At 42.1% G+C, this 13274-nt stretch overlaps 2 protein-coding genes across 2 annotated transcripts in view; both read left to right on the top strand.

Moving 5' to 3' along the window:
- Positions 1–373: 373 nt before the first annotated feature.
- Positions 374–8719, top strand: slc30a8 (solute carrier family 30 member 8). The gene is made up of 8 exons (XM_030120752.1): positions 374–518; positions 2000–2146; positions 3340–3493; positions 5573–5742; positions 6155–6267; positions 6431–6536; positions 6637–6771; positions 8574–8719. Exons 1-8 carry the CDS (start codon positions 500–502, stop codon positions 8717–8719), a joined length of 990 nt encoding a protein of 329 aa, XP_029976612.1. The 5' UTR covers positions 374–499.
- Positions 8720–12552: 3833 nt separating this feature from the next.
- med30 (mediator complex subunit 30) overlaps positions 12553–13274 on the top strand; it is a 41933-nt gene continuing 41211 nt past the window's right edge. Inside the window, exon 1 of the mRNA XM_030121183.1 lies at positions 12553–12650. The gene's annotated coding sequence lies outside the window, so the exon portion shown is untranslated. The remainder of the gene's footprint in view (positions 12651–13274) is intronic.

The following is a 13274-nucleotide window of genomic DNA, read 5'->3' as shown; positions in this document are numbered from 1 at the left end:
CAAGCAAATGGTATTTTTTTATTCTTTTTTTTAATTATTGTTGAACAAGTTTATTCGAGTAACCAACGCACCCCTGAGCCCAAGCTGAGATATCAGTGATGATGTTATGAAAGCTGGTTGCTTTCAGTGCAGAATGCAGCATCTAGAGGAGCAGCTTTTTGGATATTTCACTGTGTTTTTCACCACGTTTAATTTAAATTGTTGCGATTGTAGTGATTTTCAGATGTAATTGTTTGATTTTATAAAAATTGTAGATATTTGTATCACTTATACTCTTGTGCCACAACTGAGAACAATGTTGACGTTTAAATTTAAAGGTCATTTTAGCACTATGAGTCCAGATGATTCTTTTTTTTTTTTGGGGTCCAGTGTACCTAAAGATGGCGGCGCCAGTGTGAAGCACTGCCATGACAACAGCCGGGCGCAGGAGGACCGGGAGCGGGAGAAGAAGGTGGCCAGGAAGAGGCTGTACGTGGTTTCTGCCATCTGCCTGGTTTTCATGATTGGAGAGACCCTAGGTGAGTCTCACATCTGTTTTTCTCACTTCAGAACCCTTTCCCATCACTTTTTTATGTCCTCGTCTCCTCTCACTTCCTCTTGCTCAAGTTTCTTCCTCAAGTTTAAACTAAACGAAGAACAAAGACAATCACAGTGGAAGGTAAAGACCATTAGAAAATTATTAAAACATAAATACTAAATACAAAACAGGCTACAAATAAAAAGCACAGACATGCAAATACTTCTTCACTTATATAAACATAGAAGGTTCTGAGCAGTACTCCAGTTCAGCAGGAGAGAAAACCTTTGTCATTATTGTCAAACACATTATGGTCATTAATGTAGTGTTTATCAGTGTGGATGCAGCAGCTCAATTGTCAACACTGAAGCAGATCATGAATCAACTCCTGTCGCTTTGAATCAAAAATGAAATACTTTATATAAATGTTCATTTGTGTTCTCGTATGTTGCGTAAAAGTAAAAAGTAGTGGAAAACAAAACTCAGTTAGAACTGGAATAGATAGAAAAACAAAAGATGTTTTAATCACCTGCAAATTGGAGAGTGGAAGTTGAAGCCAGCCAGTCTCAGGCCTGCAGCTCCACTTCCTGCAGCAACCAACAGCGCCCACTCGTGGCCCAGCAGGCTAACTACATCATTTTTTGACATTTCTGCAACTTCTAGTGAACAGACACTGTTTTCAAAGAGTTTTTTAAAGCTGCTGTAGGCAGGATTTTGCTAGTCAATGCTAATTTTTCTGTGTTTTCTTTGGATTAAATGTCAGAGTATCCATTGATAATCCTTTAGGAGTGTAGCATAATTGCACTACCGCGAGGGCACAGCGTTTCCATCTGTCTCTGTTCTGAGCTGAAAAGGAATCTTGACCGCTCCCGGTATCTTTGACCAATCAGAAGAGCCCCTGAGGCTCTAACCATGATTGGTCGAGGGGCGTTCGTCGCATGTTCTTGTGGGAGGGGCTTAACTTGCGTAAGGGCGTAATGTCAGAGAAAACAGGACAGGATTGGCTGTGCTGGGTTTCAAATCGCCATCTTAGATGGGTCAAATCGCCGGCGGAGATGCCGAATCCTGCCTACGGCACCTTTAAAGTAAAACGCAAGAACTCACTTGAACCCTCCAGTAAACAGGGTCTTGGAAACAGGAACGTTCCAAACAGACGCATCGGGGAGTTTTCCAGGTGTGTTTCAGGTTTCAGTACAGAACTGAACATTTTCCTGCTTTATCTTTAAAATCGCAAAGCAGGCAAAGCCCTGAGCCCCCCCCAAAGGTCTCTGGTGCCCTCCCAGTGGGGTCCTGGACCACAGGTTGAGAACTTTATTACCTCAGACCTTTATTTTCTGAGTTTAATCCTTTGTTTTGTTGTGCAGCTATTATCTTCTGTCTTCTAATATCTGCCGTTTTTACACAGAGCTGAAGCTTCCTGTGTGCTCAGTGAATTTGTGTGTGCGTGCGTGTCTGTGTGTGCGTGTGTGTGTGTGTGCGCAGGTGGGTATTTTGCAGGCAGCCTGGCGGTGATGACAGATGCTGCTCACCTGCTGGTGGACCTGACCAGCTTCATCATCAGCCTGCTGTCTCTCTGGCTCTCCTCCAGACCGGCAACACACATGCTCAGCTACGGCTGGCACCGGGCAGGTAACGTGCGTGCACACACACACACACACACACACACACACACACACACACACACACACACACACACACACACTCGCACACTCGCAGCTTCGTCTGGGCTTGTATGCTTGTTTTAAACTTCAGTTGGTGTTAAACTGTAAAACATTCAAAATTCACATGTTGAATCACATGCAGAGCAGATAAAAGCAGCAAATGTAAAGAATAAATGTTCAAAACAGTTCAATAACAAGAGGAGCAGAAAAACAGGTGATAAAAAACCTAGATATCTCAGCAAACAGGGCAGATAGACGTCAACGTCGTTGATCGTTTAAACTTTGCTCTGATAATGTAGAATAGAAATACTGAGTGAAAAAGGGAACTTTGAACTTTTCCATTATTATAATAAAGAGAAAATGACCACGACCTTCAAGACATGGCAGAATGTGAAGAGCAAAGACCTGAAAATAAACTCCCAGCAGCCCCGGGAGCTTTAGGTCTGGAGGCAGCTACGTAGGTGGGTAGTTAGTGTTACCAAGGTAGGTATGTTGTTGGTAGTTTAGCGTCTTTCTTCAGGTATATTAAAAGGTAAGTAGCTGGGTAGGTTGGTAGGGAGGTAGGCAGTTATCATCTAAATTGGTGCTGAGTTTGGTTGGTTAGTAGTCAGGTATGTCAGTAAGTAAAAACTGAAGTACTTATGCAGACCAGTGGGTCATTATAGGGTCTATACTAGGTAGTTGGGTAGTAATTGAATATTTAGGAAGTTAGGCAGTTAGGTAATTGTGTATTTAGTAATAAATTTGGTTGGTTGGTAGGTCAGTATTAAGGTGTGATTGTAGGGAAGACATTATGTAAGTAATTAGATAAGTATATAACTAATAATTAGGTAGATTGTTTTGGTTGTGATTTATTATTGAGATAGTTGGGTGGGTTAGCAGTCAGGTATGTTAGTAGGTTAGAAATGAGGTAGGTCGTTAGTAATTACACAGATACATAGTCTCCATGTATAAAAATGGGTCTTCTCGGCATAATACACATATCTACAGTAATTATTATTAACTTCTCATTGAAAGTCTTTGTTTGAGCTGGGATTCTTCACACCAGCAGCTTCTCCAGTTTCACCTGCATGCTGAAGGCTGAACTCTGCCGAGTTTCCGTTGCTGTATTTCCCGGTGATTTACCCGTCTCCTCGTCCCCCCGCGCCTCGGTGCGTGCAGAGATCCTCGGCGCGCTGCTGTCAGTCTTCACCATCTGGCTGGTAACCGGCGTGCTGGTGTATCTGGCCGTGGAGCGCCTCGTCAGCGGCGACTACACCATCGAGGGCGATATCATGCTCATTACCTCCGGCTGTGCAGTGGTGGCCAACATCATGTGAGCTAAAGACACACTCATTCCTCAGTTATGCAGCTTCTATGAAAATAGCTTCTGAGTATTTATAACAGTTCTATTTTTTTTTTAAACACATTAAAGTGGTTTTTCGTCTGAATTGGACCAGTTTCATGGATTCTCAGGGGTTTGAATTGCTCTGTAGGTTTGGGGAATGTACTCACCTTTTACTCCACGAATTCGATACGGAAGAGTAATGTAATCCCTGAGGTGGCTGCAAATTTTATATACATATTAGACAAACACAGTCCTATTGTTTTACCAGCCCCCTGTGTGTTATTTCTTTCTTTCTTACTTCCCTCTATTTATATTTTATACTTGTGCCTTTTAAGTCTGTTTTTCTTTTTCTATCTCTGCACCACCGCCGAAACAAATTCCTTGTATGGACGACTACATTTGGCAATAAACCTGATTCTGATTTTATCACTGAAACTTTTAACAGAGAGCTGCAGTCAGCTCTGGATGAGATCTCCCCTCTCAAAACAAAAATGAACTGTAAAAAAACCTTTTTCCTCATGGAGGAATGTAGAACTGAGGCAAATCAAAAGAAACTGGAGGCTGGCAGAGAAAACAAAATCACTATAAATCATCAAATATACCGTGAACATCAAACAATTTACAGTAATGCAGTAAGAAATACAAGAAATGACAATTTTGCTAATTAATCATGGATCACAAAAATAACTGCAAAGTCTTCTCAACAATAGAACATCAACTAAACCCTGATTTTAATAAGTCCAGTTTTAATCCCACAGACCTCAGTGCGAGGCGTTTGCAGACCTCTTCACAGGAAGGATTCCATGCAGGATCCAATATTTTATTCCTCTCAAAATAATGTATTTTAAATGCATCTTTTTACCTGATGGAACAACAGACAGTTTTGCCCTGGTTAGTAATAAAGTGTTCTCCTCGGTGAGGCTCACCACACGTCGTTTCGATCTGATCCCAACCTCATTTTTTTAACCTACTCTGTAAATCTTCAGGAAATTAACTTTCAAACATCACGAACAGCCTTCTTCAGACGGGTCTTTCCTGTTGCCTGTAGAGGGGCAGTGGAGCTGAAGAAGAGCAATTTAGCTTTTAATGGTTTTAATCATTTTAGGCTACACCCTTTTTTTTTTTCTTTTTTTTTTTTTAAACACTTTAACCTCTCTGGTGCAGATCACAAATGGTTTATGTTCTTTTTCACAGACTAAGACGTAGATGGTAAATCTGGATACTTGCTCCTCCAGGGTCTATACACCCTCCGCGGTGTTCCTCAGGGTTCGATCTTGGGCCCAGTGCTTTTTAATCTCTCTGTATTAACTGTATTTTAGACACCAAATCATGGGTGGCAAAAAACTTTCTCCAGCTCAACCTGGACTTAACAGATGTTGTAGTCATCGGTAATTGGGCCCAGAGAGAGAAGATTTCACCCAAACTACAGGAACGGTCCCTAAATCCTTTACCTCATGTAAAAAAACCTGGGCCTTATCTTTGACTCTGGCTTGACTACATATTAAGAATGTCACAAAAATAAGTTTTTATGAATTGAAGAATATAGTGGGAGTCTGCTCCATTCTCTCCAGCCACCACGGAGACGCTGATGCTTTTTCTCAACAGGTTCACCTTTACTCAACCTCATGTTCATGTTTATTATTTATCATTTGCTGTTTGGTTTATTGTTCATTATTTTGAGTGTGTGTGCATGTGAGTGAGGGAAAATGGATTTCTGTGGGGTATGGGAGATTAGCTGGGTGGAAGGGTTTGTTTTTAACTTCTAAAGCACTTTGAAAGCGTTTTATAAGTAAACTTTGATAAAAAAAAAAATGAAGAATGAATGAATGTCTTTATTTCGAGCCAGACAAAAAAAAAAAGAAAAAGAACAAAAGAAAAAAAACAAACTTCAACTTCGAGGAAACTAAAAAACAGCAACAAAGAAAGAAAAGAAAAAACGATGAATTAATCAGCTCCAGCTCGAAATGGAGTGGGCAGAAGACGAGCTTATTCAAACCCACCGCTTATTTACTGGAAATATTTTGTTTTGTTACCCATATCCATTAAAGGTGTTTCTTCTCTGCCCAGCATGGCGGTCACTCTCCACCAGTCGGGTCACGGCCACAGTCACGGCGGGTTGAGTTCTCACGGCCACGGACACAGTCACGACAGCGGAAAGGAAAAGATTCAGATGTCGGCAGGCGTCCAGTCGGACAGTGAGGAATGTGTGGACGTGGAGCGAAACGACAACGACCACGGTATGTTCCAACCCTCGAGAGCCGTCCGCCGTGTGAGGGAGCAGTTTGAATGAGTGATACAGGAGTGTCTGGGTCAAGACGTTTGCAGATGATACAGTGATCTAGAGTGAAGTAAGGAGCAAGTTGAGGGGAACTTGGATAAGTGGAGGTTTGCACCAGGTGTCGGTGATCACTTAAAACGAGTGAACGGGAAGGACGAGCTGACATAGAAATGAGGTTGAGACGATTTGCTCGTGTATGGAGGAAGAATGATTGCTCTGGAGAGAAGATATGATTAAGTGATGAGGAAAATGAAGGGAATTTGAATATCAGTGATTTTATCATCCTTTGCAGTGAACTTTAAAATGTATTAGACAATGATCGTGCTTTTATTCTTTGATTCATCGTGGTGTTTTTTGTTTTTTATCGTCAGCTCGGAGGAAACAGCAGGCCAACGCGAGCGTGCGAGCGGCTTTCGTGCACGTGGTGGGAGATCTGCTGCAGAGCGTCAGCGTGCTCGTCAGCGCCATCATTATCTTCTTCAAGGTGAAAAGTTTCTCTCCGTTTGAACCGAACGTCTGAGAGTCAAAAACCCCATGCGCAGAGACGAGGTGTAGAAATAAGGCGTGAAAACATTTTGATTGGGAAAAACTCTTCATTCTGACGAATGTTGGCATGAAGATTTAAAGTTTGAACCCTTTCCTTTCAGCCTGAGTATAAGATCGCCGACCCCATCTGCACCTTCCTCTTCTCCGTCCTGGTCTTATGCACCACCTTCACCATCATGAGAGACATCCTGGTCGTCCTGATGGAAGGTGAGATGTCACCACTCAGCCAACGCACCAAAGCTCTTTCCTCTCCAGGGGAGACGAGCGTCACGTGTTGCTCGTATTATCGGGCTCTCTCCTCCATCAGGAACTCCATCGGGAGTGAAGTACGCCGAGGTGCGAGACGGCTTGCTGGAGGTGAAGGGGGTCACGGCGGTGCACAACCTGCACATCTGGGCCCTGACCGTGAACCAGGCCGTTCTGTCGGCTCATGTGGCCATAGGTGAGAATGAAACACTTCCTCTGATCAGCTGGAGCCTGTACTGGAGCGGGACTTCATCCCCTCAGGACAAAATTACACAGGTCTGCAGTCTGATTGGTCACTGCAACGTTTTCCCGACACTCGATTGAGCTTTTTGTCAACTTTAATTGGTAAACTTGCTTCAACGATGAGATGAAACCCACTCGATGCTCACTTCAGACATGTCCAGGGTTTCTATGAATGTAGGGGGGCTCATTTCAGTATGCATCGATGAATTTGCACTTAGTCTCCTCCCCCCTTCTTCCATCGTCAATGTAATGAGTTATGATATGGTGTTATGTGAGAATGAATGAATGATGACGACACTTCAGCTGATGAAACGTCAGATTAAACTGCAGTAAACCTTCATCTTCACCATCAGAGCTTGTGCTGCTATCAGGGGACTGCTAAACACAAAATACCAAACAAAGTTTCTCTACTCTATTCAACCTCCCTGCTGTTCCTTAACCTTTGTCAAGCTGTGTTGAAAACGGGAAGCAGTGTCTTCAAAATAAAAGTACCAAACGCCCAAATCAGAAGTTGACCCCAGCTGACTGCAAACACGGCAACAAAATAAAACACATCGATTGTCCCCAGCAAACGAATAAATGCATTTATAGTAATTTACAGTATGATAATTTCTAATATCATGAGATCCGTTTTGAATAACAGAAAATACGATGAAATATAAAGGATGAGATGTAATTAAATGAGATGGATTATGATGGGAACGTCATGATGAGACGGCCACACTGCCTTCACATTAGCCCCATATGTACAGGAACGGTATCAGTATGTAGCCATAAACAGCACTCTGGTCATACTTGGAATGACATTTTCTATAATATACCTGATGTAAGTGAATGAAGGTGTTCATCGGGCTGCCGCTGAACAGCTGTATCTCAGCGCATGTGAAGGAGCTGTGGTGGCGTTTCGTCTTGCATGGAGGCTTCGGGAGCCTGACGGAGCTGTTGGAGCTCCCACAGTGCCGTGCAGGCAGAGGCGGATGTTGTCCATGAAAGCACAGCTACCAAACTGACTGATGTCACTGGATTATTAAAGACGGATAAAGCATTTTACAGGGGATTGAACCGTTATATACAGACGACTCAGCTGCTCGGCCGTGTTACTGCTGGAAGCTCAGACTGAACTGTCATTTCTGCTAACATGTGTTCTTTAAATACTATTAATACATGTTTCTACCAAAAGCGAGAGTGGAATAAACAGTAGTGGATTAATGTATTAATTACTAAAAATTTTATGTCTCAATTGATGTATTAATCATGTATTGCTGGTGTACACACTTGTTTTTGTGACACTTCCGCTGAGCTGTCACACTCTCAAATTCAGCTTAATGATCAGGTGAAGACACATCGGCTGGTTGGAGGGGAAACATTTTTTTTTTCATATGCAGCCAAAATAATATCACGTAAAAATCATCCGCCACGCTCACGTTATACCGGCTGAGGAGTGTGTGAGCAGAGCGGATGAGACGCAGACGCTTCCTGTTCATGGTGCTGACGCGTGTCGATGGTTGACTGTGGTTTTCATGCCACGGGTGCAGAGAGACACGAGTAGAAGAAAGGGCGCATACGTGGCAAAAAACAGTCAAGTCCCTTCACACAGTAAACCCAGAGCTTTTTTTTTTTTATTGTGGCCACACGAAGATATTTGGTCGAAGATACCATCTTATCTCTGTGAAGCGTTCGCACGCAGCCGTGTTTGAAGCGGTGTGGAACGTGAAGAGTCGGTCTTCAAACTGTTTCTTCCCTTCGCCTCCCCAGATGAGTCCGTGGACGCTCAGACCGTCCTCAGGGAAATGACGCAGGCGTGTTTCTCTTCCTACAACTTCCACTCCGTGACCATTCAGATGGAGCGGCAGGCCGACCTGAAGCCTGGATGTACCCTCTGTGAGGACCCCAAGAAGTAGACCCCTCTAGATCCTCCTCCGACCCCACAGACCGTTAGCTGCTGCAGCAAGTGGCGCCGATGATGTCGCCGCCGCCTCTGGTCTCTTCACCGACAGAGACGCACGTCTGTTACGTTGTCCTGTCCTAAAGAGACGACTCTTTAAACGTGTGGATGGTTTTTACCTGAGCTTGTTGTGTGTTTAACTTATTGCTTTCACATCAGACTCTGGATCCAAACCTCGATCTACACTCAGTTTTATACATTCAAACGTTGAACAGTTTCTGTATTTCTGTGCAGTAATTGCCGCTCTTGAGGAGTGGAGGTAGTTTCGTATTTGATCATAGCTTTCTTTTGACTTTCTTGAGCCATAAAGTAAAGGATGCAATGAATTATTCAATAAAATATTCCTTTTTTTTCAGGAGTTGTTCGAGTATACGTGTGATTTGTGTCATGAAGCTCGGGTTGCTCGTTTCCTTTACTTTCATTTCTTTCTGTTTCATGGTAACGCTTTCAGTTTTTGGTGCTACTGAGGAGATCATATTTCAGTGTTTGGGTTTCCTAGATATCATAAAGTTTTGTTTTAAGTGGTGACAGGAGGATAGGACTGGAAGGACATCGCTCAGTATCGGTTCAACAGCTCACTGCCAGGGAAAATCTGATGCCGGGAAACAAACGCAGAAATGGACCCGCTGTCACGAGAGGACACATAAATCCCCATTAACCGTCCACCACCTCTTTGACTTTGAGAGTTTGTGGTTTTTAATGTACCCTGGTGGCCTGTGAAACGCCGCGGACCTCGAGATGTTTACAGCTTGTCGGCTCTGACCTTCTCTTGTCCGTCTGTTCCCCGCAGTGAGAGCTGCAGGTGTCCGGAGCTTCACTGGCTCCTTCAAGGACGTCATTAATAACAGACTGACACCAAGCTGGCTTCAGACAAGTCCATTTGGAAATATCTACATTTGAAATAACTTTTAAACATTGTCAGGGAAAGTTTTTAGGCATGAGTTATCACAAGTTAAACATCTGGTCTATTGTTTTATTGATTGGAGTTCATGTCCCAACTTTATTGTGGTCAGGATTCAGGATAAATGAAACTGCATTGCTTATGAATTGTCTGTATCCATTGAATGGGAAGCAGGATCCTCGCAGGAGTTCTGACTCTGTTCTTCACATGCTCATTCAATATTTCTGTACATTCAAACTTTCACTCAGTGCAACGACAGACACGCCGCCACATCCCAGAGGTGTCTTACAAAGTGGCATAAAACTAAGTTAAAGTCACATATTAACCTTTTATCAGTGCAAAAATCTCTAAATGAGATTTAGTTTCCCTAAAGATCCAATTCTATCAATACAAATATTTATACCAAAAAAAAACCTGCACTGAAAGTTACTTTCTACATCATATGGGTGTAAATTTATCAGAATTTATTATGTAAATTTATTTTAACTGCTTGTGTTACTTTACAGGGTTTTCAGTCACTTTTTAATGTTTTTTTTTTTTAAATTAAAATTAGTTACATCAGCTGTGAAGAGATGTTTACTGAAGTAATGAAGTATTATCTTTTTCCCGTAGTCTCATAATTCCTTCAGTTCATGCATGGCTCATTCACAGGAAACCATAAAGATGCATCAGGGACAACATATGTTCACGTTCCTTAAAGTGGGTTAAGCCCACTTTATAGGACCGCTCAGAATTCTGCCTTTGCGCTGCTTTAATTTCATCCATTTGCTGTGAGCAGCTGGTTGGCCCTTCGCCTGCTGCTGCTGCCTTCAGAGGAAACGCTGCGCTCCCTCCTCTCTCCGCTGAACTCGGCCCCACAGGGACCAGATCAGTACCTATTTAATTAAAGCGTGAGTAATGCGCTAGGTGGCTACATAATCCGGATAGTTCCGATAGCCCCTCAGCTCATAATCATTACAGTGTTTGTGTTTCCTCACAAGGGAAGTCTGTTCTGTGGGGATCCTTTTCAGGTTCTCATCTCCTCCTGCACCGCTTCATCCAGCATTTTACCCTGCAGTAATTCCCTCTCTACACCGATTCCGGTGCCTGGAGTTCCTCTCCCACGACTCTTTGTGTGATATACAATGGTGCTACTTTAATATGTGTAGTTTTTGTCAAATGCATGTTGTTACGTTACCTTGTGATGGGTTTTCCAGGCCACAACCTGCCTTCACCCACAGTCAGCTTGGATCATCTCCTCCTCACGTCCCTTCAGTTAGATTAAATGGTACAAGAGATGAATGGATGAACATTACTAGGAGTTCTTATTAAATGCTGCCAAATATTGAGGTTAACCACATGCTTCAGTTGAGAGTTTAGAATAGAAAAGCTTTCAGTGTGTTGACATTGTTTTATAGATTTCAAAATACCACATGTAAATGATATTGTAGATAAAATGACAATACTCAGTGCTGCATGTTAACATTCTCATCACTGTTGAAGCGGAGCCCCTTTCTATTCTCTTGAAAAATCATTTCCATGGTTCCACGTTGTTAAAACAGTAAATTGAAGAAACAGTCCTCCTCTGTGTCAATCAATATCGTGTGATCATGTGTTATTGCTGGGACTGTCAGTTTTACTTCCATTAATCATAATTAATTAAAGTGATCGGGATTAATTAAAATAGGGCTGTCAACAACTTTTCTTTTCAACTGCAATTGATCACAGAATTAGGATTAGGGTTAACATTTGGCTCAACAAAAAGAATTACGAGAAAACAGGTTTGGCTGCATGCTATTGAAACTATTGTCCTGCTATATAATGCAGTATACGCAAGCAAATTCACTAAAAATGAAAAAGTTTGAGCATGTATTTGAAGACTTTCACACATTAACACCATTTTCACACATTATGATACTTTCAAACCTACTTGATAGGAAAAATTCAGTGCTCAACACACTGTTTGGATGAGCAAATTTAATTAATATTTGTATGATTGTCATCAATGTACCACTAGAATCTGAAAGACATGCAGAAGAGATTAAATGTACTGGCTAATGAAGAGTGCTGGACTCAGCAACAGAGCAGAGAGGATATATCCATCTCACTACCTGCCTCCACCCACCCACGCACCATCACTACTCCCTCCAATTAAATACACTGAGAAGACAAGCCGGATGAGGAAGTCATTTCCAAATGGCATGCCTCAGTTCTTCTGGCTGCACTGCAGATGGGATTTGTAAGACTAGCGCTCATTCATCCTGGAAAGCGAACCACCAACACTCTTTTTGCAATTTGGGAGTCGTGGCGTGAACGTGACACAGTATCTTTAATATCAGGATTTCATATTGTAGCGAGAAAGTAAATCAGTTGAGGGAAAATGGATTGGAATGAAGCCTGGTACAGACAGATTTTTAAAAAAATGGAAATCCAGCAGCCAGTAACCCCAACTTGGAATGAATGGCGTGAATTAAGTAATACCATCCTAATCTACTTTTTCAGGATCAGCCAAGCCTGAAGGAAAAACCCTCTCCTCTTTTCATTAAAGCTCATATTTCCAGCGTCTGCAAGGCAGGGCAGTGATTCTGCAGTACAGCAGAGCAAATGCTGAACAAAATACTTGTATAAGAAGTATCCATTGTAGGGCGCTGTTACCCTATAAAGCCTGAACATGTTTTTAGTGCGCATTGCTTTACCGTAAGCATGCCATTGATTTGTAAACATTTTAAAGGAAGACGCAAATTAAAAGCACAGAATAAACAATTCTGTAATGGTAAATACATATAAATAACGTTTTTAAGTTGGCAATATATGACTTTACTTTAGTGTTCAAGCTTAAAGTAATTAAGAATGTGTTTTGTATTGCGCTTTTACTACAGTCTTTATGATCTGTAGTCACGCTGTCAACATGAACTCTCGCGATACTTGGAGCAGCCGCAGCTGAGCTCCTAGAAGCAGAGCTGGAGACTTAACATGTCAACAAAAGAGATAAATTGTCACCACACAGGTAAAATTACACCTCCTATAATCTGCTTTTAGATAAACTGCAACATTCACAGCGTTGTTACTTGTAGGTTGGAGCCGGGGTGGTTAAATAAACAGACGGAGAGACGGCAGAAGGAGTCGTGTTGTTGGTGTTACGGATTAAGTGGTTTCCCTGTTAATTGGTGACTGACGTCCTATAACGTCACTTAGAATAGAAAAGAAATACTTTACTAATGAGTGAGGGTAATTTTTGTTGCTGTTAATAACAGCATATGTTAAAAAAAACTCGCCAGAAATCCATAGATGTGGATTTTAGTAACGACAGGTGTTAAAAACCTAAGCAACAGACACGCGAGAGGAAGTCAGTCACCAGTTAACAGGGAAACAACTTAGTCCGAAACATGGGACTGTCACTTAGCTTTGGGGACTTATTTCTTCACGTGTGCGCATATAACGGCTGTTTTTTGGCTCAAAATCTCAATTTGAATCTCTTAAGACCCGATACGACATCCAAAAGACTTTCACTGATGCGAAACAGTGTTTGAATGTGCCTGACGATTATTAATACAACTTATTTTAGATGCTATGACGTTAGCTTGCAGAGTTTATGTGTTAATGTCAGGCGCTTTTGGGCGAAGGGTTCGAT

The sequence above is a fragment of the Salarias fasciatus genome, chromosome 22 (assembly GCF_902148845.1).
Source record: "Salarias fasciatus chromosome 22, fSalaFa1.1, whole genome shotgun sequence".
NCBI lineage: Eukaryota > Metazoa > Chordata > Actinopteri > Blenniiformes > Blenniidae > Salarias > Salarias fasciatus.
Note: the sequence above shows the minus strand (reverse complement) of the source record. Positions and strands in the feature narration are given on the sequence as shown.